The 23,098-nt window shown below is 46.2% G+C and overlaps 1 protein-coding gene across 1 annotated transcript; it reads right to left on the reverse strand.

Moving 5' to 3' along the window:
- Nucleotides 1-1,037: 1,037 nt before the first annotated feature.
- LOC142793225 (uncharacterized) lies at nucleotides 1,038-16,838 on the reverse strand. Its single transcript, XM_075885763.1, has 7 exons — nucleotides 16,464-16,838; nucleotides 9,143-9,457; nucleotides 7,989-8,152; nucleotides 7,363-7,535; nucleotides 5,265-5,388; nucleotides 2,891-3,049; nucleotides 1,038-1,466 (listed from the first exon to the last, which is right to left on the reverse strand). Exons 1-7 carry the CDS (start codon nucleotides 16,836-16,838, stop codon nucleotides 1,163-1,165), a joined length of 1,614 nt encoding a protein of 537 aa, XP_075741878.1. The 3' UTR covers nucleotides 1,038-1,162.
- Between the last annotated feature and the right edge of the window lie 6,260 nt (nucleotides 16,839-23,098).

Raw genomic sequence — 23,098 nt, forward strand, 5'->3', positions numbered from 1 at the left:
TGGAGGTAGCGTTAGCATGTATCGCGTTCCGTGCTGGAAGAAACAACTCACATTTCTGAATTGAAATGATACACTATTGACTGATAAATCAAACATATAAAATTATACACAGTGATATGAACCCCTTCTAGCAGCAGTAAAAATCCGCCAGTCACTTCAAACATTCTTTACGAGAAGTGCTTATATTTTCATACATTACGTATTCTCGCATTCAAAGCCCTGGAGTAATAAAAAACAAAAAAAACGCCCATTTTCAGGCCATCAACACAGAAAAAGTTATGCTTGTTAATAAACTAGTGGACTGAACGAATTATCTGTAGCTATAATACGCAGCATTGAGATGACAGCGCTCACATTGTCAGGCACAACGTTGACAAAATATGAAAAGCTGTTCAATTAAAATTTCGATCAGTCTCACCAATTTGAAGTACGAAGTCTTAGTTCCTTATTTTAAGAAAATTGTCCAATCTCCCGAACTGAATAAGGCATCTTGGTAGGAAGCGCAGCCACTATTAGACAGAACACACAACGCAAGCGCTTGTGTTGTGTGTTCTGTGCAATAGTGGCTGCGCTTCCTACCAAGATAGATTTTTTTATTTTATTTTATTTTATTTAATACATACTGCGGACACTAAGTGGTTCAAGCAGGACCACTTAGTGTCCGATACAATTGTACAACTGGCCCGATACAATTGTTTATTGAATAAGGCAATTACGCAACCGCCTCGTGTGTGGTTTTTTTTTTGTCTGCTTCTGATCCAATTTTAATCTCGTGTTTTGTGAACCGTTTTGGCAAATATTCACAATATATTATTACTATATAATTTCTTTCTTTCGCTAAGCACAAAATCTTTGTCACTTCGTAGACTGAATAGTTTATTTGTGGAGAGTTTCTTGCCTCCCCAACGTTCCCCGTAAAGTCTGCTTAGCACCTCTCAGGCTGAGAATATGAAACAAGCAAAATATAAGCATAACTCTAAACGCGGAAAGGGAATAGGTTATTAACAATTCTAGCTTTGAGGAAACCACACGCTCAGTAGCCTGTACAACAATGTATTACAATCATTTATATAGAAACGAACATATATCTTTGACTAGTAATGCTCTGAAATTAACGCTGCAATTTGTGACAAAGCCATCACTTTTTCTATCACATTTGTCGTCACATATTGTGCGCCTCGAACGGATATCGTCTCTTGGGCGCCCTGGCGGCGGGCTCCTGCGCAACACGCGCAGAGGCGATCGGCACGGCGTGCTGCGGCCATGCCAAGAGGTACTGTCCGACGCCGTCGGCGTTCGCCATGGGAGGGCGCCTCAGTTTCCTTCCCGGTCCCAAGTGCCTCCACACCAGCACGGGCAGGGCGCCGATGGCCATGAAGGCTACCGCCCCGCCGCACAACATTAGCACAGTCTCGCGTGCAGACGGTTCTTCTTCGGAAAAGGACAACATGGCAGGGCTTCCCTCCCTTCGCAAAAAAGAGATTGCGCGCGGCCCTGCTATTGTGAGAAACTTGCGTGTGCTTAATTTAGCCAGGTTTAGATTATGAGAACACTAAAGTAAATACAATAATTTATTTCAGAGAGATCTCATAATGAGAATTTGAATATATGTCATAGGATAACTTACAGACGATAAAATCAAGGTCAATGTTTTGTTTTTAAACCTTGCGCCGAAATCGTCGAACGTGACGTCCGAGATTTCCGGAACGTTACGTCCGAAGCATCTACGTTTCGTAATGCGGCCACGTTGCCTCCGGAAAAATTCCTGAAACTCAATCCGATAAGTCTATGGCCTCTAAGAGAACAATTTACTTCATTTTTAGAGATTAAGCAACAATGTAGAACCCAGTAGATGCCTGTAAAGCGTGCGACGTCACGACACATAATACAAAAATTCAAGGTCGCAGATCACCGTAAATTTTTTTTTCTCGTTTTCTCACATACTGATCGTCGTCTCATGACAAGCGTAGGAATCTCGAAATTGTGGCTGAGTAATTTACTAATATGCGAATAATGTTTTTTTTATATAACACCCTATGATTTGAAAACCAAAGTCTATATTAAGTTTACCTTTGGTAAACTATTTGCCAGTGTACATCATTGGAGCCCTCTGAGCAGGCATGACGCAAACAGATGGGGTGCTAGCATCAAGCATAGGTGTTAACTCGAACGTCTCACTACGCAGTAAATCTTGTGGCCCTTGTTAGCGATGACAGTGAAGAGACTGGAGCATGGCTTCTAAACAAAAATTAAAGTACCGCGGATGTATGGCCTCAGAGATTAAGTACGCTGAGTACTACTCAGCGTTTTTTTTTCATATTTATGATGTAACAGAATTCAACTTTTTTTCAACTATTCAACTATTTATCCTTGCCGGTTTTCCCAGAAAATTAATTGTCGATTCAAATACAAATATTTCGGCGGATCCAGCTTGACGCCTCAAGTATGGTTGGTTCACATCACAACCTTTACCTGGCAACAATGTTAGTGGTGGTTTTTTTTTATGCCTGTACTGGTCCAACTTTGATTAGTTTATTATCATGGAATCTAACACGGCCTATTCACTTCTTTACTGCCCGTAAATTGCAGCATAGTTCATACCAAATTGTCGTCAACACACTGTGAATATGGGTTGAGCTAAATGACTGAGTTTATTTCCGAATAATGTTTCGAAAATTACGACTGTCTTGACATAACTTAATGGAGATGCTGGTATGTGCTGGTAGCTCAATCGCTTGAAAAAGAAATGACCTGCTTTGAATGGTCAAAAAGGTATTGCTACATCTGTTATCAAGCGGACAAAACAGGACTGCAACAATTTTCTTGAACTTCAGGAGGTTGCGAAAGGTAAGGCTGATGACTTAGTGCGAAACGAACCTAGGTCACCCACCTGCATGAAACAGACTCGTTGCCCTCTTGGCAAACGCAAGCATAGTCCACGCATCGCGCCCCCTGTACGGGACAAGCGAGGCCATGGTGGCACTCGATGGGTGAGCAACTCTCGTATCCGCCAACAGCGCGGTAAACGTATCCAGGGCTGCAGACGCACCTGCACAGAGGTTTAGGCAGAAATTTTTTATTGGGGTGGGGGGAGGGCATCTTTTTATTTTGGAGGGTGGGAGGGCATTTCTTTGAAACGGCAATTTTTCGCTGTGTATACCATGGGGAAATAGTAATTCAGGGGAGGGGGGGGGGTGAAGGGATGAGCATGCCCTGGCTACACCACTGCACCTGCCACATGTCTTAGCTTAGGTTGCAGTGAACCCACTAAGAGGCAGCGATGGAGTGAGTAACAACTGTAAAGCACTAGTTGATGAGAGCAAGAAGCGCTCAAAATATTGGTGTAATAAAAACTGAGATGATATTGGTAACTGAAGAGTAAATACAGGCCGGCATTACAGTACGTTATATAAATAGAAGGAAGAGCGCAGAAAGAAAAAAAATGCCAAAATCCTTATGCATTTCTTAAAAGTTTCCAAAAGATAACTAGAGGGGACTCTGGCGCTGCGATCGTTTACCCACAATGAATAGTACACAAATTGGCCAAGTCTTCGTGCTTGCGATTTCGAACGCAATTGTGGCTTTCTTCATTGCTCTGCTTAAGTTTTGTTTCGAGTAAAAGACAGTTTCCAAAATATAACTAGAGGGTACTCTGGCGCTGTGATCGTTTACCCACCATGAATAGTACACAAATTTGCCAAGTCTTCGTGCTTGCGATTTCGAACGCAATTGTGGCTTTCTTCATTGCTCTGCTTAAGTTTTGTTTCGAGTAAAAGACAGTTTCCAAAATATAACTAGAGGGGACTCTGGCGCTGCGATCGTTTACCCACCATGAATAGTACACAAATTTGCCAAGTCTTCGTGCTTGCGATTTCGAACGCAATTGTGGCTTTCTTCATTGCTCTGCTTAAGTTTTGTTTCGAGTAAAAGACAGTTTCCAAAATATAACTACAGGGGACCCTGGCGCTGCGCTCGTTTACCCACCATGAATAGTACGCAAATTTACCTAGTCCTCGTGCTTTCGATTTCGAACGCAATTGTGGCTTTCTTCATTGCTCTGCTTAAGTTTTGTTTCCAGTAAAATACAGTCAAACGTCGTGATACTGTTTTACTCTGTGAGCCATGGTCAAGGAGGTAAAGCTTAGTAATTGCTACGCCTTTGTTGACTGTCCTCGCGCGACAAAGCGGCTCCAAGGCACGCGAAGCGAGATGGTGCCGAAAGAAGGAAGCTTAGACAAATCCGTGTGCCGCCCATCATTTGCATGCTGACTTAAGCGCCATGCGTGGCAGCTCCCACAGACACTACTGACAGAGTTTTCTCTAGTGTATTTAGAAGAAACTCTATACTCCCCCCGGCATAGGAGGCGTGACAAGCTGTCTGCATCTCACGTCACTTCGCACTGCTTCCGTAATGCGCTCCAATTTCGACCAAACGAACACTTCGCGTGACGTCATGTCATCACGTCTTCATGACCTCACGATGAAGCCACTAACTTTAGGTGATGTGGTGCGACATGCTGAAGGGCCATAATGGTGTCATGATGTGGCTTCGTCGCACGTGGCTTCTTGGCGAGACCTTACGGGGCCCACGACTGACTTTGCCAGACGTTACATTCTCGCCACGTCTCGCGAACTTGCGTGCAAGTCTTGCGAACGGTTAGCGCCAACATAGCCACTTAAGGCTCTCGCCTTGCAAAAGTAAGGACGGTTCGATTCTGCCAAGCAGCCTGCCAGAGGCGGTTCGAATGCCGCGTAACGTAAAAGCGTGCCTAATGAAACATGAGCTCTATAAACATGGGAAACACACACAGGCGCCAACTTGCCGGAAGTAGGGAACTACATATACAGGCAACACCGCTTTACAACAATCATGATTACACGCACTTCGCAAATTCACACCCCAAGGAGAAATGTGCACAAAACAGCAATGTTGCGGTTATCTTGTGTTTCCCTGTAATTTTTTGCCACGTTTTGTGTTTTCGTGTGAGCGTGTGAGATCACATTGTTTTTAAAGCAGAAATTAATGGGACGTGTGGCAATTTTTGCCCCACCCACCATGCTATAGTGACTTCAGGCCGTATCAAATTTTGAGCCACGCGAATTTCACTGCACGACTATGGGTTCGTCCGTGACCGAGGCAGTTAGGCAGCCTATGCCTATATGAGAACCAGTGTGTGATTAGTGCTGACGCACATCTGTCGTCAGGTCCAGCCCCAAGAAAAACTTGCTGAATAGACTAATGCAGCTAATTGTAAAACACTCACATGGCTCCGCCATCGCACTGGCTATTGAGCACTGACGAGCAACCCAGACTGCAGCTGCCGAAGTACTCTCGATTGCAGTCTCCCTCGATGACTCGGTAACCCGGTAGGCAAACGCATCGACCTGCTAGGAAAACAGAAAAATCAGCATTACAGAACACTCAAGAGATCCGCAGAGGTATACCCATAAACCTGCCCTAATGCTGAGGCTACCGTTTCATAACAGATTCATTCAGGTGGTAAATAGTTCGCTTAGATCCACAGTCACCAAAGTGTAAATGCGTCTCTATTTTAGCTAAGAATAGCTGTAGTACCGCATATCACGTTTTGCTACAGATGTATGCAGTCGAGAAGGTTCGGCCAATTTATATTGCACAGAGTCCATAAACACATGGAGCACCGACTTTCATCGCTCCTTGAAAATGCAGCAACCCGTTAAACAACTCCAGAGTGTGTTTTTATTCATTGAGTTATTAAATTATATGAGCCCTCCATGAAATGCGTGAAAATAAGTTTCGACTTCGCTATTCCAGAATCCAAAATAGACTTTCGTCAAGCAACAACAGTGCATGCGATCAAATTATGATCATACAGTCAATATGTGCACACATCAAGTATGTCACAAAAAGAAAAGTACAGGATGACGATGGACGTCGAGTGATTCCATGCTGTTGCTAGTTTATGGAAAAGACAAGCGTTGCACCGATGAATTTAACTGGGGTTTGGGATGAATTTGAAGCAGGGGCATGGGAAGATTTTTTGTTTTCTGGTGAAGTGGGGGCGTGAAATCTCCTCCTTGATTTCGATTGAGCAGGGAGCATCTCTTACCCCCGTATTCTAGAACGTCCCTTCACTCAACGCTTCACCTTCACTTGAGAAAGCCGATGGGAGCGCCGTCTTTAGTCACGACAAGTCACTGCACATCAGCGATAATCTGCTGCGATTCTTAAGTAGCGCAGCGCCATTTTCAGCCGAGGGACGGTGCAGTGCTCAACTCTGTCAAGTGAAGGGTGAAAGTCGAGTCGAGGAGCGTTTGTGAATACGGGGGTTAGCAATGGTAATTTATCTCTCTGTATGCCATGGAGGAAAAAAGTGTAGGGGGGGGTGCTAGGTACCGGTGTGTCATCCCCTGTCCGCGCCAGCGACCTAAAGTGTGGTGCGCAGAAATATGCGCTGTGTGCCTAGCTCTAGTTATGCGCAGAACTTCCGAACATTGCAAGTTAGCGTTACGGAAAGCATGGGGAATGATTACTACTAAACCCATACGACCATGATAGCCGAACAAGGGACGAATAACACCGTCGACACATTTCTTGTCACAACATAGTTGGCATCTGAAGATAACGCCATCCCAGCAAATCCTCGAGATCTTCTGTAGGAAGGTTGAACCTACAGCCTCACAATCTCTCCTGACCGCTTGTATCGTTTTCGTTGGCATGTTGCTGCGATATGCTCTGCGCACTCTCTTGATACCCTAACAAATGCCTAGTATAGCTTATATGCAGCAAGATCATGAAGTGGGCCAGTTTATTTATTTATTTATTTATTTATTTATTTATTTTTATTACACATACCTCGTGCAGCACACCCTGGCTACACCACTGCACCTGCCTCATGTTTGTTTATTTATTTATTAACAAATACCTCACAAGCTCAAAGTAGAAGTATTATCTAAGTGGGACTATGCGATTGTTCTTTTTTTTTCATAAAGAAACATGGAACAAACAAAATTCAGAAGCCAAGTGTACAAACGCTAAATATGAAGAAAACGTGCACCATGAATATGAAATTTGTTTTATACATAATTAACTGGGTTGACATGTAAATCTAAAATAAATAAACAATAAAAATTATGCTTAGGAAACACACTTGTAAATATTTCCTATTTTATTCCTAAACACCACGTGCTCACGAACGTACACAACATCACCAGGAAGATCATTCCAATGAGCGTCTATTTCGAAACTTTTCGTCCATTTTCGAAAATTTTTGTTCAGCATAACAAAAAAAACATGGACATGAAAAACGTAGACAGGACAGCACTTACACTCACAGCTGATATTTCATTAAACAGAAAAAAGTATATAACGTATATGCGTACCTGAAGAGCACTCGGTGTTCTTCCAGATGCAGTCTGCGTCGGCCAAGCACTCCGCCTGTACACACCGTCCGCTCTCCACCATATATCCCGGCCGGCAAAAGCAACGCCCGGAGACGCAGGTCTCGTTCACCAAACAGTGGAAGTGCTCGCCGCACCGGTTCGGCACGCAGCTCCTGGGCGATGATAGGCCACGTTGGGCACGCACAGCAAGCTCCCTTTATTGTGGGCTCGCTTAATTGGATGTCCTGGTTCACTCGCATGGTCTCAACGCACCCGGCAAGCAGGCATACATTTTAAGGGAACGAATGCTCCAGTAGTGCGAATGCCAAGAAATTTTTATGACGAATTTGAATCTCTAATACAAAGCACCACCGTATGAAATGAAACACCGTATGAGAGATTTGCAAGAACTCATATTACACTATAATCAAGGCAAAGTCACCTTGTGAAATGATTCATATTCTAAATGATTTAAGTATTTTTCGTGAAGCGTACAGTACTACTCACGCAAACTGGGAGCCGGGTAATGATGGCTAATTGTTTGCCAATTTTCGCTACTGCTTGGTAAATTTTGTTATACGCTCAGAGGCATTCTGAAACAGTAGTACGAATGCCCGTAGACGAACCTGTTGTGCAGGTGGAGGCCGTCAAAGCATTGACAGACGCCACCGAAGCAATGGCTGTGCTGCACGGAGTCGCAGTCCTTGGGCTGAGTGCAGGACGCTACGCACTGGCCGTCCACTTCGCGTCCGTGGTCTTTTCCCGTGCTGTCGGTGCACGAGCATCGGCCCTGTGGTACGAGAGAGCAAAAAATGAGGTCGCGGACGAGTCGGCCCAACGTGGTGTAGCTGGATTTTTCCAGCATGGCGCACCAGGGCGTAGAATCAAAAGACCAATTGTAAAGGCTTAGCTAAATAAAATAAAAAACAATAGCAACGCTGAATACTGCTTTGGTTTACAAACCTGCAAATTTAAGAAGAACGTGAGACACAAGTCCTAACGATCAGTAACGTGCGCACAGCGCTGCGCAACATTTAATAGTGAAGCGAGGACCATGTACGATTTAGAGGCATGCGAAAAAAAAAAGGGGTAGCTATTAACAGGATCAATCACTAGAAAATAATCAATCGTGTTGGTGATACGTGATGACAAAGCGGAAGTTTATTATCGATTCAGGTACACGAGCTGTTTTTTTTTCTTGCTATAGCGCGACTGAGGATGTACACTTCACCATTTCGTGTTTCCTGCAATCTTCTTGCATGACCTACCAACATACCCAACTTTCCACCATTGATTACAAACCAAGGATGCGCAGATTTAAAAAAAGGCGATGTAATTATCAGAATACAATATGACATTGTTGTCGAGTAGTTATCAATTGCACAATTGTATCTACCAAGCTACGGCAGTTCCATGTGTGCCTCTTCTGCTTAGATCAAGTGGACCTATTTATTCCAAGACAAATAAATAAATAAATAAATAAATAAATAAATGTTTCATATAATAAACATCAGTATGACTGCACCCACCGAGTGGGCGAATGTCTCCACCATGTACCGTTAATTAACCCGGTCCTTCGTTGGCCTTTTATTGGAGTCCGGTCTGTTAATTACACTTAGTGGTCAGTGGTAATATGGTCTTCGTGCTACATGTCCTGTCCATGCCCGTTTTTCTTCATGTTGTAGGCTAATATCATGTTGCTTAGAAATCAATATAGGGAGAGGTACCCGGGCCTCTCAAGAACTGATTACACTAGGCCCAGTGTGTCGAAAAAGCGTACCTTCATGCAGAATCCCTGAGCGTTACTACAGTCAGCGTCCTCCTTACAGAGGTCGCCGATCTGATAGGTGCTCTTGGGCACGTCGATCTGCACCAGTTTCGAGGTGGGCGTGCCTGAAAGCACCGCAGTCACGTTGACGGTGCCGCCGTGGGTGAACTCGCGCCGCCGCAGATAGATGATCCCACCGAACTGGCGGCGCGGAGAGTCCACCATGACTTTGGCCACGGAGCGGCCGACGCGCACTCGATCGCTGTACCACGTGACAACCGTGTCGCCGTACGTCACGAGGTAGTAGCTGATCTCGAGCAGATCAAACTGCGAAAGCGTGGAAAGTGTTCACAGCGAGGAGAAATTCGGTGAAATCGCGCCTAGGTGTGCGGAATGGTCTTCATAGGGTGAAGTGAGCAATGGTTCACAGCATCTTTAGCCCTCTTCTTACCAAACCCATACAATCAGGCGCTTGCGACGTGCACGCAGCCAAAGGGTGGAGGGGGAGGGCGCAGGCACTTTCTCCGAAATTTTAGGAGCTTGCTCCTGTTGCTGTGGGGTTGTCTCTCGTCCTTGCTCCGGTGTGTACGCCAGTGTTCGTTGCTCCCGCTAGAGGCGCAGCTGTGCTTTTCGTTTCAAGAGCACTCACTAGATGACACGCCGCCGCTCTGGCGACGCTCGCTCCACTCTCGGAGCGTGCTCTAGTTTAGTAGGAGACCGCTATGTGGCCGCGCCTATATATAGCGCTCGCTCTAGGCGCGCTTCCTTTCTCTTTCGCCGGACATCAGTCAATGCGCGTCGATACCGCTACCCACTATGAACACTGCAGAAACCACGGTGGCGGCGCGGAAGGCTCGCGATGCAGCTGCAGCATGGGCTCGCCGGAAGAACCTTTCTTGAGCTTTCCACTAGAATATATAATTCAAGCTCTCCTGGCTTTGTACTTTACGGATAACAAAGCCATTATACTAAGAGGAAAATGTTCTTCAGAGCTTATGTGATCCGCAAATAAGCTCTTGAACAATATTTCTATGCTGCATCAGGATGTAAATATCTGCATATTGTTCCTGTACATATAAATATTGTGTATCTAACGTGTATATACAGTCACACAACAACTCTGGTGTCACGTCTTCATATAATGATGATTGAGCTTATGCACAATGGATTCACGGCTTACCGAATTTATTCTCTGAAGCAAGCTACTTCATCATCATTCACTTCGTGGATATGCGATTTTTTTTTTAATTTGACTTGTGTATAAATACACATGTACAAACTTATGCGCGAACATACATAAAGCATTGTTCAACCCGCCCACCCACAAATAATTTCTGACAAAGCTCCTGCCTTACGATACAGCGCAGCATGGAATAAGTACAGCACATCACGGAAAAAAAAGCAACGGCCGAGTGGGCCAGGAGATGTGACAGAACGCTTCCGAGGCGTAGCCAGATTTTATTTTAGAGGGGGACGGGTCAACCATACTCTATGTATGCATGCTGCGTTTGTACGTGTTTGTTTATACATAATTAGGCAAAACTCAAAGTTCTCGGGGTGAATTTTAGCCCCCCCTCCCTGGCCTTGGCTACGCTTATGAAGCGCTTACTTCCCCCCTGATTTTACTGGCAAATTACATCGAGTACATCTTGCGCAAGCATTCAAGAAAACACCCCAACGTAACACCAAGATAACAAAGCACCATGCCAAAGTCGAAGACAAAAGTTTCATAGACAGTTCACCTGATTAAGGAAGGCCATTTCACGTTCATTTATTAGTAAGCGCTCTGTCCTTTCGTGTTGGCCGGCTCGGCCGATATTTTTTTTCTTTCCCGTTATAAGGTGGACCAGGTCAAGAAAACACATGAGGTTCTTTCTCTTTGCCTGTGTTTTCTTCGTGGTCTGCTTCTCAATTATATTTTCTCAAAAAACGCACAAACATGCGCAAAAAGTGAATAAGCTAACCCTTTCCCCCCTTCTCAGAAAAAATATTCTGGGTGCGCCCCTGCCTACGCAAATGCATAATAACGATATTAAACACGGGCCCTTTGTTTTTTCTTTAAATACATGACAACAAAGTCCAGGTTACGTTCACAGGAAGGTTGTTGTTTTGTAAAACCAGTCACATCATCAAGTTTCGCACTACCACTGACCCACTCACAAAATAACAGAAAGACAAAAGCCCAGGCTACGAAAACCTGTCTTGATGACAGTGGGCTCCGAGATAAATACGCCGGCCGATCTACCAAATCTCTGAAGCCGTGCTCAAATCGCTGTTGTTTTGCGTAACAAACCGAAGATGGCGCCAGCGTCTCACCATTTTCTAGGAAGCCGTTCATACGTAGCAGAAGCGTTTCTAAGCTTGACAAACCCTCGGCGGGAACTTCGGCACAAGTTGCATAAGCTTTATAAAAAGAACTTGGTAGGAATTCTGATATTTTCTACCCACACTAAGACAGACTGTCCTTTACTTGCACTAAGGCGGACTATCTACGACTGCACCCGTTAAACGCGTGTTCGAACATGCGTACATTTTCGCTGCCTTTATCAAAGTGACGTCACATTACGGTTTAAAAATTTAACCACGTCATTCCGACACACACACTTGTTTGGGTGCATTATTTTTTTGCAGGGGCCCAGCAACTCCTATAAACCAGCTGTTTTATTCCACCTTTTCAATTTATGCGACTTGACAATGATCCAACACCAGTGTAAATGTCAGGATGAAGCGAATACTTTAATACAAGGAACCGTTTGTGCTATATGCAACCGTTTTTAGACAAAATAATATGAAGCTAAGAAAAAGCGTAGACATGCGTAGTGACGCATGACGCATGTCTACGTTAGACATGCGTAAGTGTTGTTACATGAAAAAAAAAAGCAAATTTTGTGAATTTTTTTCACATCAGTGCAAGGCATACTCTCATCTGTCACAGAACGAGCGCTCATAACGGGCGCGCCGCCAAATTCTTGCGATAACGCGCCGGAGAAACGCCGCGAGGTCAACAAAAAAAAGAAAAGAGAAAACAAGCATCCAAGGCTCCCCGGGCGCGCGACGCCTCTCCTCTCGGAAGCGTGGCTTCGCCGATGAACCTCCTCACCCCACAGCGGCGGCCGGGCCAGCGCTAGAAATTTCCAGAAGGAAAGGGGCGTGTATGCCGGAGTGAGTCATCTGTCGGGGACGGCCCCCGTACAGTCTCGCGCCTCTCCCCAGCCTCCGCTGCGCATCGCGCCGACGAAATGAGAACTTTCTGGAATGTCGCGCGGAAGGTATTTAACCGAGCAGCGGAGATGAGAGATCAGGAGGAGACGAAAGTGAGCGCCAGAGCGCGTAGGGATTCCGCCGTGTAGTCGGCGAAGGTTTTGGTCCGTAGGGACGAAGCCGGAGATGAAGAGGATTTCCACCTGAGGGGTGAAGGCTCGAGCTACAGGCAAGAGCGTGTGTTTACCGCTATCGAGCGAAGACGCGTGGCAACAGCTGCGTGTGTGAAGCCGACGTGTTTCCGGCGAAGAAGTTGAAGTTTGAAGAGTGGCCAATTGAAGACGCGAGGTTTCCTGGAAGAGAAACTTCGAGGGCTGCGGAACGACAACAACGCTGGACTTTGAGTGAGTGATTCTCGGAAGAGTATCATCTAGACTTTGGTTCCAAGAACTTTAGACTGAATAGGTTTTCTATCTCTTTAGTCTTTAAGTGTCTTGGTTGTTCAATGCATGCGACTGCATTGTAGTGAGTATTGTTGTCCGTGTCCGTTGTTTCAAGTGTGGCTGATTGTATTGTGTAGTACGTTGATTGATTGCTTTGATTGGTGACATATTGTATGCAACTATTGTGGAGTGTGCATTTTTGTGTATTGTTTTCGATCTGCCATTATTGAGAATATAATTTGTTTGTTTATCAACTCTCGGCTCTGACTTGTTCTTTGGGCCACAGCTGGCGTCCACTGGCGCGCCAAAAAGGACCACTTCTAAATTGCCCACGCTTTCGTGGTGCGGTTCGGGGGGCCGATACTTCGGCTCTTGGAATTAGCCCGGCGATCGCCTCCCTAATTAACGGGACCGGTGTGACAATTAATCTGGCGTCCGCGACACAGGACCTTTTGGTGCACAGTGTGTCCAAAGTAGTGAGAAAGAGCCTCGAGTTGTTGATAGTGCTATCGGACCGATTTTGTGTGTTGTTCAGTGTTCTCGTTAACGAGTGCAGGGGAGTGTTCCGATAGACTGATTTAGGCAGATACTTTTTGCACGCGGCAAGGTCTTATTTGTGAGATACAATGGATCTCGAAAAGTTAGTTGCTCTTGGTGAGAAGATGGGTCTTTCTGGCACCGAACTACGGAAGTGGGTCACCCAGAAGGAGAAAGAAGAAAAAGAGAGGGCCAAAGAAGAAAAAACAGCTGAGTTGGAGCGAGAGAGGTTGGCAGCTGAGAGAGCGAAAGAAGAAAGAGAGCAACAATTGAAGTTAGAGTTGGAGAGAGAGAGGTTGGCAACCGAAAGGGCGAGAGAAGAAAGAGAAGCGAGGGAGCGACAGCTGAAGGAAGAAAGAGAAGCGGAGATGGCTGAAAGGGAACGGCAGCGGCAGCACGAGATGGAACTCGAGCGGCTCCGTTTGCAACAGCGAAGTGAAACTACCGTCCAAGCTAGAGTTGAAAGCAGCGAACGGGAGGACCACGGCTTCCGCTTGAACCCAAGCAAGCTGCTCGTAGCGTTTGATGAAAGGAAGGACGACCTAGACGCTTCCGACACCAGCCTCGGGGCTGTGCTCTTGCAGTCACACGAAGGGACCCTCCATCCTATAGCATACGCCAGTCGCAAACTACTTCACCGGGAATCATCCTACAGCACCATCGAAAGAGAATGTCTAGCCCTGGTGTGGGAGATACAGAAGTTTAATATTTACCTCTACGGAGTTCCTTTCTTGGTCCAAACTGACCACCAGCCTCTCCAATACATAAAACAGGCTAAACAGCTCAACAGCAGAGTGTTGAGGTGGAGTTTGCTTCTGCAAGAGTATCAGTTCCGAGTCGAGCACATCAAGGGAAGCGAGAACGTTGGTGCCGACTACCTTAGCCGAGTTTGAATGTTTTGGAAGGGTCTGACAGTAGTGAATGCAATAAGCTGTGTTGTTATTGTGTTATCCAGTGTCGAGCGAATCAAAATGTTTGTTACGGTGATGTGATGTGATGTATTGTACAATTGTTGCAATGAATGAACTTTGTACATTTGTATAGTTGGGAATTTGTGGTGGAGTGTTGTACTCATGTGCATGTGGTTATATTTCATGGGCTGTGTAATTGAATTACAATGTACAATTGTATTAAGTGATCTATTGTGAAGGTGAAGTGTCATGAGCGACGGATGGTGTTACAGTCTGTGAGAGTGTGTGGTGACTGTTCGCGCTCGTTGTGTGGTTTTGAATATTATGAGATAATATTCTTAAAGTGGGGGGCAGTGTCACAGAACGAGCGCTCAAAACGGGCGCGCCGCCAAATTCTTGCGATAACGCGCCGGAGAAACGCCGCGAGGTCAACAAAAAAAGAAAAGAGAAAACAAGCATCCAAGGCTCCCCGGGCGCGCGACGCCTCTCCTCTCGGAAGCGTGGCTTCGCCGATGAACCTCCTCACCCCACAGCGGCGGCCGGGCCAGCGCTAGAAATTTCCAGAAGGAAAGGGGCGTGTATGCCGGAGTGAGTCATCTGTTGGGGACGGCCCCCGTACAGTCTCGCGCCTCTCCCCAGCCTCCGCTGCGTATCGCGCCGACGAAATGAGGAGAACTTTCTGGAATGTCGCGCGGAAGGTATTTAACCGAGCAGCGGAGATGAGAGATCAGGAGGAGACGGAAGTGAGCGCCAGAGCGCGTAGGGATTCCGCCGTGTAGTCGGCGAAGGTTTTGGTCCGTAGGGACGAAGCCGGAGATGAAGAGGATTTCCACTTGAGGGGTGAAGGCTCGAGCTACAGGCAAGAGCGTGTGTTTACCGCTATCGAGCGAAGACGCGTGGCAACAGCTGCGTGTGTGAAGCCGACGTGTTTCCGGCGAAGAAGTTGAACTTTGAAGAGTGGCCAATTGAAGACGCGAGGTTTCCTGGAAGAGAAACTTCGAGGGCTGCGGAACGACAACAACGCTGGACTTTGAGTGAGTGATTCTCGGAAGAGTATCATCTAGACTTTGGTTCCAAGAACTTTGGACTGAATAGGTTTTCTATCTCTTTAGTCTTTAAGTGTCTTGGTTGTTCAATGCATGCGACTGCATTGTAGTGCGTATTGTTGTCCGTGTCCGTTGTTTCAAGTGTGGCTGATTGTATTGTGTAGTATGTTGATTGATTGGTTTGATTGGTGACATATTGTATGCAACTATTGTGGAGTGTGCATTTTTGTGTATTGTTTTCGATCTGCCATTATTGAGAATATAATTTGTTTGTTTATCAACTCTCGGCTCTGACTTGTTCTTTGGGCCACAGCCGGCGTCCGCTGGCGCGCCAAAAAGGACCACTTCTAAATTGTCCACGCTTTCGTGGTGCGGTTCGGGGGGCCGATACTTCGGCTCTTGGAATTAGCCCGGCGATCGCCTCCCTAATTAACGGGACCGGTGTGACATCATCCTTTCGCAAAATATTGTCTTTTCAATGCCTTGTAGTATTCACATCTGAGTCAAAGCTACGGACAACTTTGGCCTATGTCATCTTTTTTCTTTCGACTCATGTTGTCGCATCATTCACGTGATTTGAGAACTTTTTACACATATATCATCGTACACGGGACATTGTGCACGGTATAGTCAGATATAGTGGATGGATATGGGGGGGGGGGGGGGGGTTAACGTCCCAAAACCACGATATGATTATGAGAGACGCTGTAGTGGAGGTCTCCGGAAATTTTGACAGCCTGGGGTTCTTTAACGTGCACCCAAATCTGAGCACACGGGCCTACAGCATTTCTGCCTCCATCGGAAATGCAGCCAGCATTCGGCCCCGTGACATGTGGGTCAGCAGCTGAGTACCTTAGTCACTAGACCACCGCGGCGGGGCTGGCAGAATGGGCGTGCACGGCAACTGCTGATTCGGAGACACTTCAGTAGTGATATCCCACTTATATGAACCCCTCTATGGCACTTACTTCCACATGACCTCATTTCATGGACTACTGACCTCAGAAAATCTGGTAAACGCATAGCGGAAACAATAAGCATTGCAAGGGTTCCAGGAATTTCATTCCAGGAACGTGCCGCAGGGAGGTTATAACGCGCTCGTTCTCTTTGACTTCAGAGGTTGTTTGGGACCCTTTCACCGGTATCTACTTAAAAATACGAGCCCGTAAATTCGTAGGTAGCCGACGAGGCTCACCGCTGAGCGTGGAAGAGCGGTGATCCTGGCCGTTAGGCTTAGCGCGCCGGCGAGGCGGCACCTCCTGCGTCCCCTCTTGGAGAAGAAGCCCATGTCCGAGGAACGGCAGGTGCACAGATCCCTCCAGCAGCTATGACGCGGGCCTTCAACGCATGACTCATTGGCGAGGCACGAGGGTGGACGCCGCTCCACGGTCAGGGTCCAGGTTACGTTCGCCACAGGAGGTTCGTTGCCTCCCGGCACGGGAACTCGGGCCTCGCACGTGTACACGCCGGCGTCACGGAACTTCAGCGAGCTGATGCTGATGGAGCGATTCCAAGCCACGGTTCCCTCACCAGGAACCTGCGATGTACCCTCATCAGTGCTGAGGGCCATGGCGTGCGTCGCAAGTGTTACAGTGCAATGTAGGCATGTATACCCTTCCCAACAGAGCGGGACATATGGGTCTTGTGTATGTGTTGGTGTATTTCTTTGTGTTAAGCCCCGGGAAGTGCGTAGCAGGAGTCAATTAGCCATTGTAATGGCGCATGACACCACCTCGGCAATCGAGTGCTTGCGCGGCGGTGGCGCCATCTGTTGCACGGCGCTCGTATCAGCTGCGTCCTTCAGAAGCCTTTTCATTGATTTAAGGGAAGTTATTGCGAATCACATTCGGTTATTGTAGCGTTAGCTACACTGGCCTCGCTGAGCCGATTTCGCGTGGCACTGGTCTGCGCATGCGCAATGATACTTCGCCGCCACCGCGCACGGCTTGCCGCCGGTGTGCGCGCAATTCGATGCTCTGCTCAGACGAACAATGGTGTCACTCACCGGAGCCGGCACCTCCCTCGCACTCGGCCGCGGCCGCGCGCGACTCGCCGCCGCCGGTGTGCGCTTTCCAGAGGAGTGCTATCATAGCCTTGGTAGACATATGGACGCCGACGCGCGTGCCTTCCCTGTGCAGTTGCCATCTGACACTGCGCTGGAGCCGCTTGATAGCGCCTCTGACTGGTGTTTGCCACTGTGGTATAGCCATGGAGAAGGAGAGTGCAAATGCTGCTCAATGGTGCAGTAGAGCGGAGAAGCTTAACTCATCGGATTCCGAAGTAGTTGCCCGGCAAAATGAATATACGTGTGTCAATGCAGCAGCAGTAAGCAGGATAATCAAGCTAATCCTAGATACTCTGGAAAGCTAAGAATAATCAGCTGAACCTTTGCTAACGCTACGTATATCCTGGCATAGCTGAGCTAAGGCACTGCCATTTGTTTCTGTTGTTTGTAGTAATTTTCAGCTTTGTTGTTTATTTTGCACTGGTATTGAGCATGTTGATCCTTGCTTTCCGTGCGACATGAGACAGGGGACAGAGGACAATCCCAGCCCTTAATGTGCTATACACCTAAAAGTTGACGCTATATCTTATTCATACATAGTACCAAGATAGCTGCTTTACGACAGGGTGTTCGGATTTATGACATATTAAAACTTAGTTTTCGTTAGAATTTGAAAATAAATGTCCCCGCACAGGGACAAGAGGTCGAAGGATGGTATTGTAAAGCTGAGCGCACTCATTTATAAAACAAACTGAAGTTTCAAAAGGAGGATACTGGCTTACTCACAACACCTTTTTTTTTCGACGTAAATATGGGCATGAAACAAGACAGGTGTTATGTAACACATAAATGTCATTTAAAACTGCAATCTAAAACAGAATGCACGTCATCGCCATAACTGATATTCACATAAAACTTCATTAGGGAGTCTTTAGAGATTACTAAGAGGAAATATGAGATCAGCTTCAAAAGGATTGAACGTTTTTTTTTATGGTAATGAACGAGTTACGTTGTAACTAGTGTAAGGCGAACAGGGACTCAAGAACAAACAACGACAGAATGTTCTTATCCTGTTCATTCTTGTGTAGATCACGGTGCTAATCTTTACCCTATGTAGGAGTGAGTTGTCTGCGCATAACATCGGCGTTTGCAGGTGTTCACAAATAATTGCCTAACGTTGGCTCGCCCTGGCTGCTGTTGGCTAGCATCAGCTACTTCTCGCATAAGTTACCAGTGCGCCACATGTGTATAAGATCACTAGAGCATATTTCTGAGCTAGCTGGAGTACTGATTGTTCAGGACTTCTCAGTGCTTAAATCAAATTACAAAAAAAAACAGCGCACTGACACGGAATGAAAAGGCACAGTAAGACCAGGACATTATTACCAGCGTTTTTGTTGTCCATATCCTCTGCAAACATCTGCATAATATCTTTGTGCTTTTTTTTCATAATTAGGTTAAGCACTGCAAAATCATCAAGTCGCCGCCCATCCTTCGTCAGAGAAACGGTTGCTGCCCTGACAAAGACTAGACGCCTTTTATAAACGTTGGCTCCCCCGAAATTTTCGTTTCTATTACTTTTCTTGTCTTAGCGGTATGGAACCACGCACCAGGACGTAGTACGATGTGACGTGGTCGGCATTCCTGGTGCACTGGACGATGACGCCGACTCGGGCGCTGATGTTGTATGTGAGCTTGGTGGGTTCGCCTACCCAGCCGACGAGGCTTGTTGAGTTGGTCGTGGCGCTCATGTTCACCTCGAGAGAAGCTTCCGACGAGGCACCTAGGATGACCAGAGACAGCGCGACGAACAGCATTGCCCTTCGTGTGTTCTTCTTGATGACGATAATGATGATTATGCTCATTCAATGATTGCACCTACCCACTCGGGAGGGTTCTGCCAAGAGTCGGGTCTACTATAGTCTAGATTATTATTTTTTAAGGCTCGAATTTGGCCTTGTACCGTGATAATGTTTATTCTGGCTTATTTTTTATGTAGTCACACTCAGCCTTTTGGTGTATTTGATGAACAGGTGATGAACAAGGTTGTAATATTGCAGAAAATACGAGAATATAATAGGTAAAGTAACCATGATTCGGAACTCTGTTGCACTGCCAACTATCTAAAATTAGGCGGAAATAAAACAGTATATACCAGTTTTTATTCGTTCAAAAATAGTGTTGTGAACTGTACGATTACTCTCGCCAGAGCCTATGACCTCATATTGTTTTTCAGTAATCTCACTAAGGACTGTCGGGTTGATCTGATTGTACTCGGCATCCGCTGAGGTCCGGTCGAGTAACGCATGGTATTCTAAGAAAACGAGTTAGATTATGAGATTCAAGAGCTCCCGTTTTTTTTCCTGCTTGTCATTTCCATGCGTGCGAGAATGCCCAAGGGACACGTGGTTTCTTTCAGTCCCAAGCTCCAGTCTCGCGCATACGAAACCATAACTTGAGCCCTCTTGCATGTCGTTTTTATAATGTATGTGGTATGTCACTAAATTAATTTGTAGGAGGTGATCTTCTGCGAAGTACGAAACGATGTTTACAAAAAGGCTTAGTTCTGGTCATTAGTTATTCAGCTTTTGCTGCACATTCTTTTTTTAAACAATTATTTACACATTAAGCTGATGTACGATGAGCAAGAAAGCTATTGGTTCGATTTAATTGTTTTTACAATCAGTTACCACGGTAACTAAATCCTCAATTTTCAATTTTTGATTGATATGTGGGGTTTAACGTCCTAAAACCACCATATGATTATGAGATACGCGGTGGTGGAGGGCTCCAGCAACTTCGACCACCTCCGACGAGGAACATCCCACTCATACCATAATTAATTATGTGTCCAATGCTGCCTTGTTCAACAACCGTCCTTCACTGAGACAGCCCTACTCGCTCCGTGTGAGGAACCTCGCTGAGGAAACAGGCGTGCCACTTCCAGAGCACCGGTTGATGGCTCCCACAGCATATCCACCGCCGTGGCAGTGGCAGATAATTGACTGTGATGTATCCTTTGGAGGTATTACTAAACACGCACCTACTGCACACATCCGCACACACTTCCTCGAACTTCAACATAAATACACTTGCCCGGAATTCTTTTCATATAGGTCAAAGTCTCGTACTGGTGTGTCCTATGCAACTGTTGGCCCATCCTTTTCAAAATCCGGTATTCTGCACCCGCAATCAAGTATCTTCACTGCAGAAGCCCGTGCGATATCTGTGGCCGTCAAGCATATCAAGAAGTTACAACACCAACGTGCAGTTGTGTACACAGATTCGCTGAGTGTCGTAACACCTTTGAAAACGCTGAAAAAAACACAAAAATCTTCTCCTAATATCACTTTACTCTCTTTATGCACAATCTACGCCCCTAAACGACAGGTTGTGATGTGATGGGTGCCAGGACACCGCGAGATCACTGGAAACGTAGTGGCGGACCAGCTAGCTTGGTCTGCGCATGACCACGCACCCGCTAATATATCCCTGGCCGTCTCTGGAGTTGACATAAAACCCTTCCTACGACGGGAACTCCGGGTGTTCTGGCAACGCCTGAGGGATAGGCAAACGGATAATAAATTGCACCTTATCAAACCGAGACTTGAAAATTGGCCAACATTATCCAGATCCAGGTACACACAAGTCACACTTACAAGGTTACAAATAGGACACACTCACTCAACACATTCACACCTTTTGTATGGTGACGATCCGCCATCGTGTGAGAGATGCGGAGAACAACTTACATATCTCCACATCCTTTGGCAGGGTAATTAACTAGATGTTCTGAGAAACAAGCACTTGTTGCTTCCCTACCAACAGCAGCTGCCGCTAAATCCGGCTATGCTCATCGATAAGGATCCGCCTTTTAAAGTCGAATCAAGGTCAGCATTCTTAAATGATATACATAGCTCTCAATCCATATACCGAGCTGATACATAGCACGACCTCACTACTGAGGTCGTGGCTGCAGTGGCTACATCTTCAGCATAGTTTTATTGTCTCCACAATTCAGTTTCAAGTTTCACTGTACATATTTCATGCCACCGTCATGCATTTAATACTTCTATGTTTTTACCCACGTAAACGCGAGGACTTTTAAGGCCCCTATACAGCTACGTACTATATCATTGTTCACATCTCCTGTCTACTTAAATGGCACTCTTCGGCCGTCAATTGGGCCTTGCGCCATTAAGCCCTACACATCATCAGCATCAACTCCGACCACCTGGGGTTCTGAATATATCAGCAGTTATGACTATACCCCTCAAAGCCAGTTGGAATGCAGGCCTGACTGCGAAAAGTGAACTCGCTTTACGGCGTGCCCTCTAACTATCCCTTTTACGGATTCCGGCAGTGTGACCGTTACATCCTGTCTCTGTACTTCCGGTTCCGGCCATGACACTTCTTGCTTTCAGAACAAACGATGAAGATTCCGCGCATGCGCATACCGATAACTCGTATTGTCGTTTATCACGCCATGTTTAAGGCCCAAGCTCGCTGCCTTCACGCCAAGGCAATGACGTGTGTCCTTCTCCGACCCGGTGGAGATGACTCTTTCCGGCTCGTTCGCACGCTGCGTCCTCTAGCGTGTAAAGACGAAGATAGTCATCTTTCCATGCTCGGTGACGAGGATCCACCCAACTGTTCCGCCTACTGTTCCTACCTGCTCCATCTTCACCAGGAAGCACTCATCCGTTTCTCCATCACGGTTGCCCTTTTGTCGTGTTCAAATGACTTCTCACACTTCTAACAAGCAAACACTCATATCTATATAATCGGTTACTGACATAGAACGACTCCGGAAACATTTATTTATGTGTATAGAAAAACATCAGAGTAGACTTTCCGCTATGCAACCGAGAATCCCTCCACACCTGTTGGCTGGTGGCTTCACACTCTTCAATACACTTCGTTTCAAAGCTCTAGGAGCGACGATTTAGCATAAGGTCAAGATATAACAACGACATCATTGCATACGTTTCGATCTCTTGGACGCCATATCGGAAGGCGGACCGTGTATGCAACTCTTGTTGTGATTGTCTAATAAACGATGCTCACGTTCAAAACCAGACAGACGCACGCAAGAAGGACTTAAGGATTTATTTAAAACGTTGATGCAAACATATCCCAGTTGTAAGACAAGACAGTAGGGTAGAATGCAGTTAATGGCACGCTTTATAGTTCAGAACGGCACATGAAGCGATGGTTAATTCGAAAGCCTTCGGCCGGCAATTAAGTGTCTGTATTTGGGCCGGTACGAACGGAAACTATACACCGCTATGGAAATCATGTGATAGCTTTTTGGGCTAATCAGGACGCTTGGAGTCGGTTGATTGTTCCGGTCACGGTGAATGTGGTCAAGCCGTAAATGTGGAGTGAGGGCTTCGCGTCACGCTGTATCGACCGCATCTCCGTTGTCGAAACGTCAGGTGTGCCCTTACGGTCAGGTGCCTGAACATATAGAGATTCGTTGGCTGTCCGATCTGACGTGGCGTTTGGTGATTGGTTGAGCAGGCTGAACATATAGTAAGGCACCTGTACAATCATACCGTAGCTGTGATAAATAAGCTTAGAAATTATATTGCACGAATGGGAAAGATGCGAGAAACAGTCGCTGCATGGAAGGTTATAGGGAAAAGGCTCATACTGGCTTGCATCACAGCACGAAAACAAAAAAAAGAAAAGGAAGAACTCAAGGCTCTTTCCGTACAGCATCAGTACCAACACACTGGCTAGAACCACATCATTCAAGTATCTAGACATTCACCTCCCACAAAATCTTTCTTGAGTTGATCACATATACCATTTTTGTTAAT

Source organism: Rhipicephalus microplus, unplaced genomic scaffold (genome assembly GCF_043290135.1).
Source record: "Rhipicephalus microplus isolate Deutch F79 unplaced genomic scaffold, USDA_Rmic scaffold_295, whole genome shotgun sequence".
Lineage (NCBI taxonomy): Eukaryota > Metazoa > Arthropoda > Arachnida > Ixodida > Ixodidae > Rhipicephalus > Rhipicephalus microplus.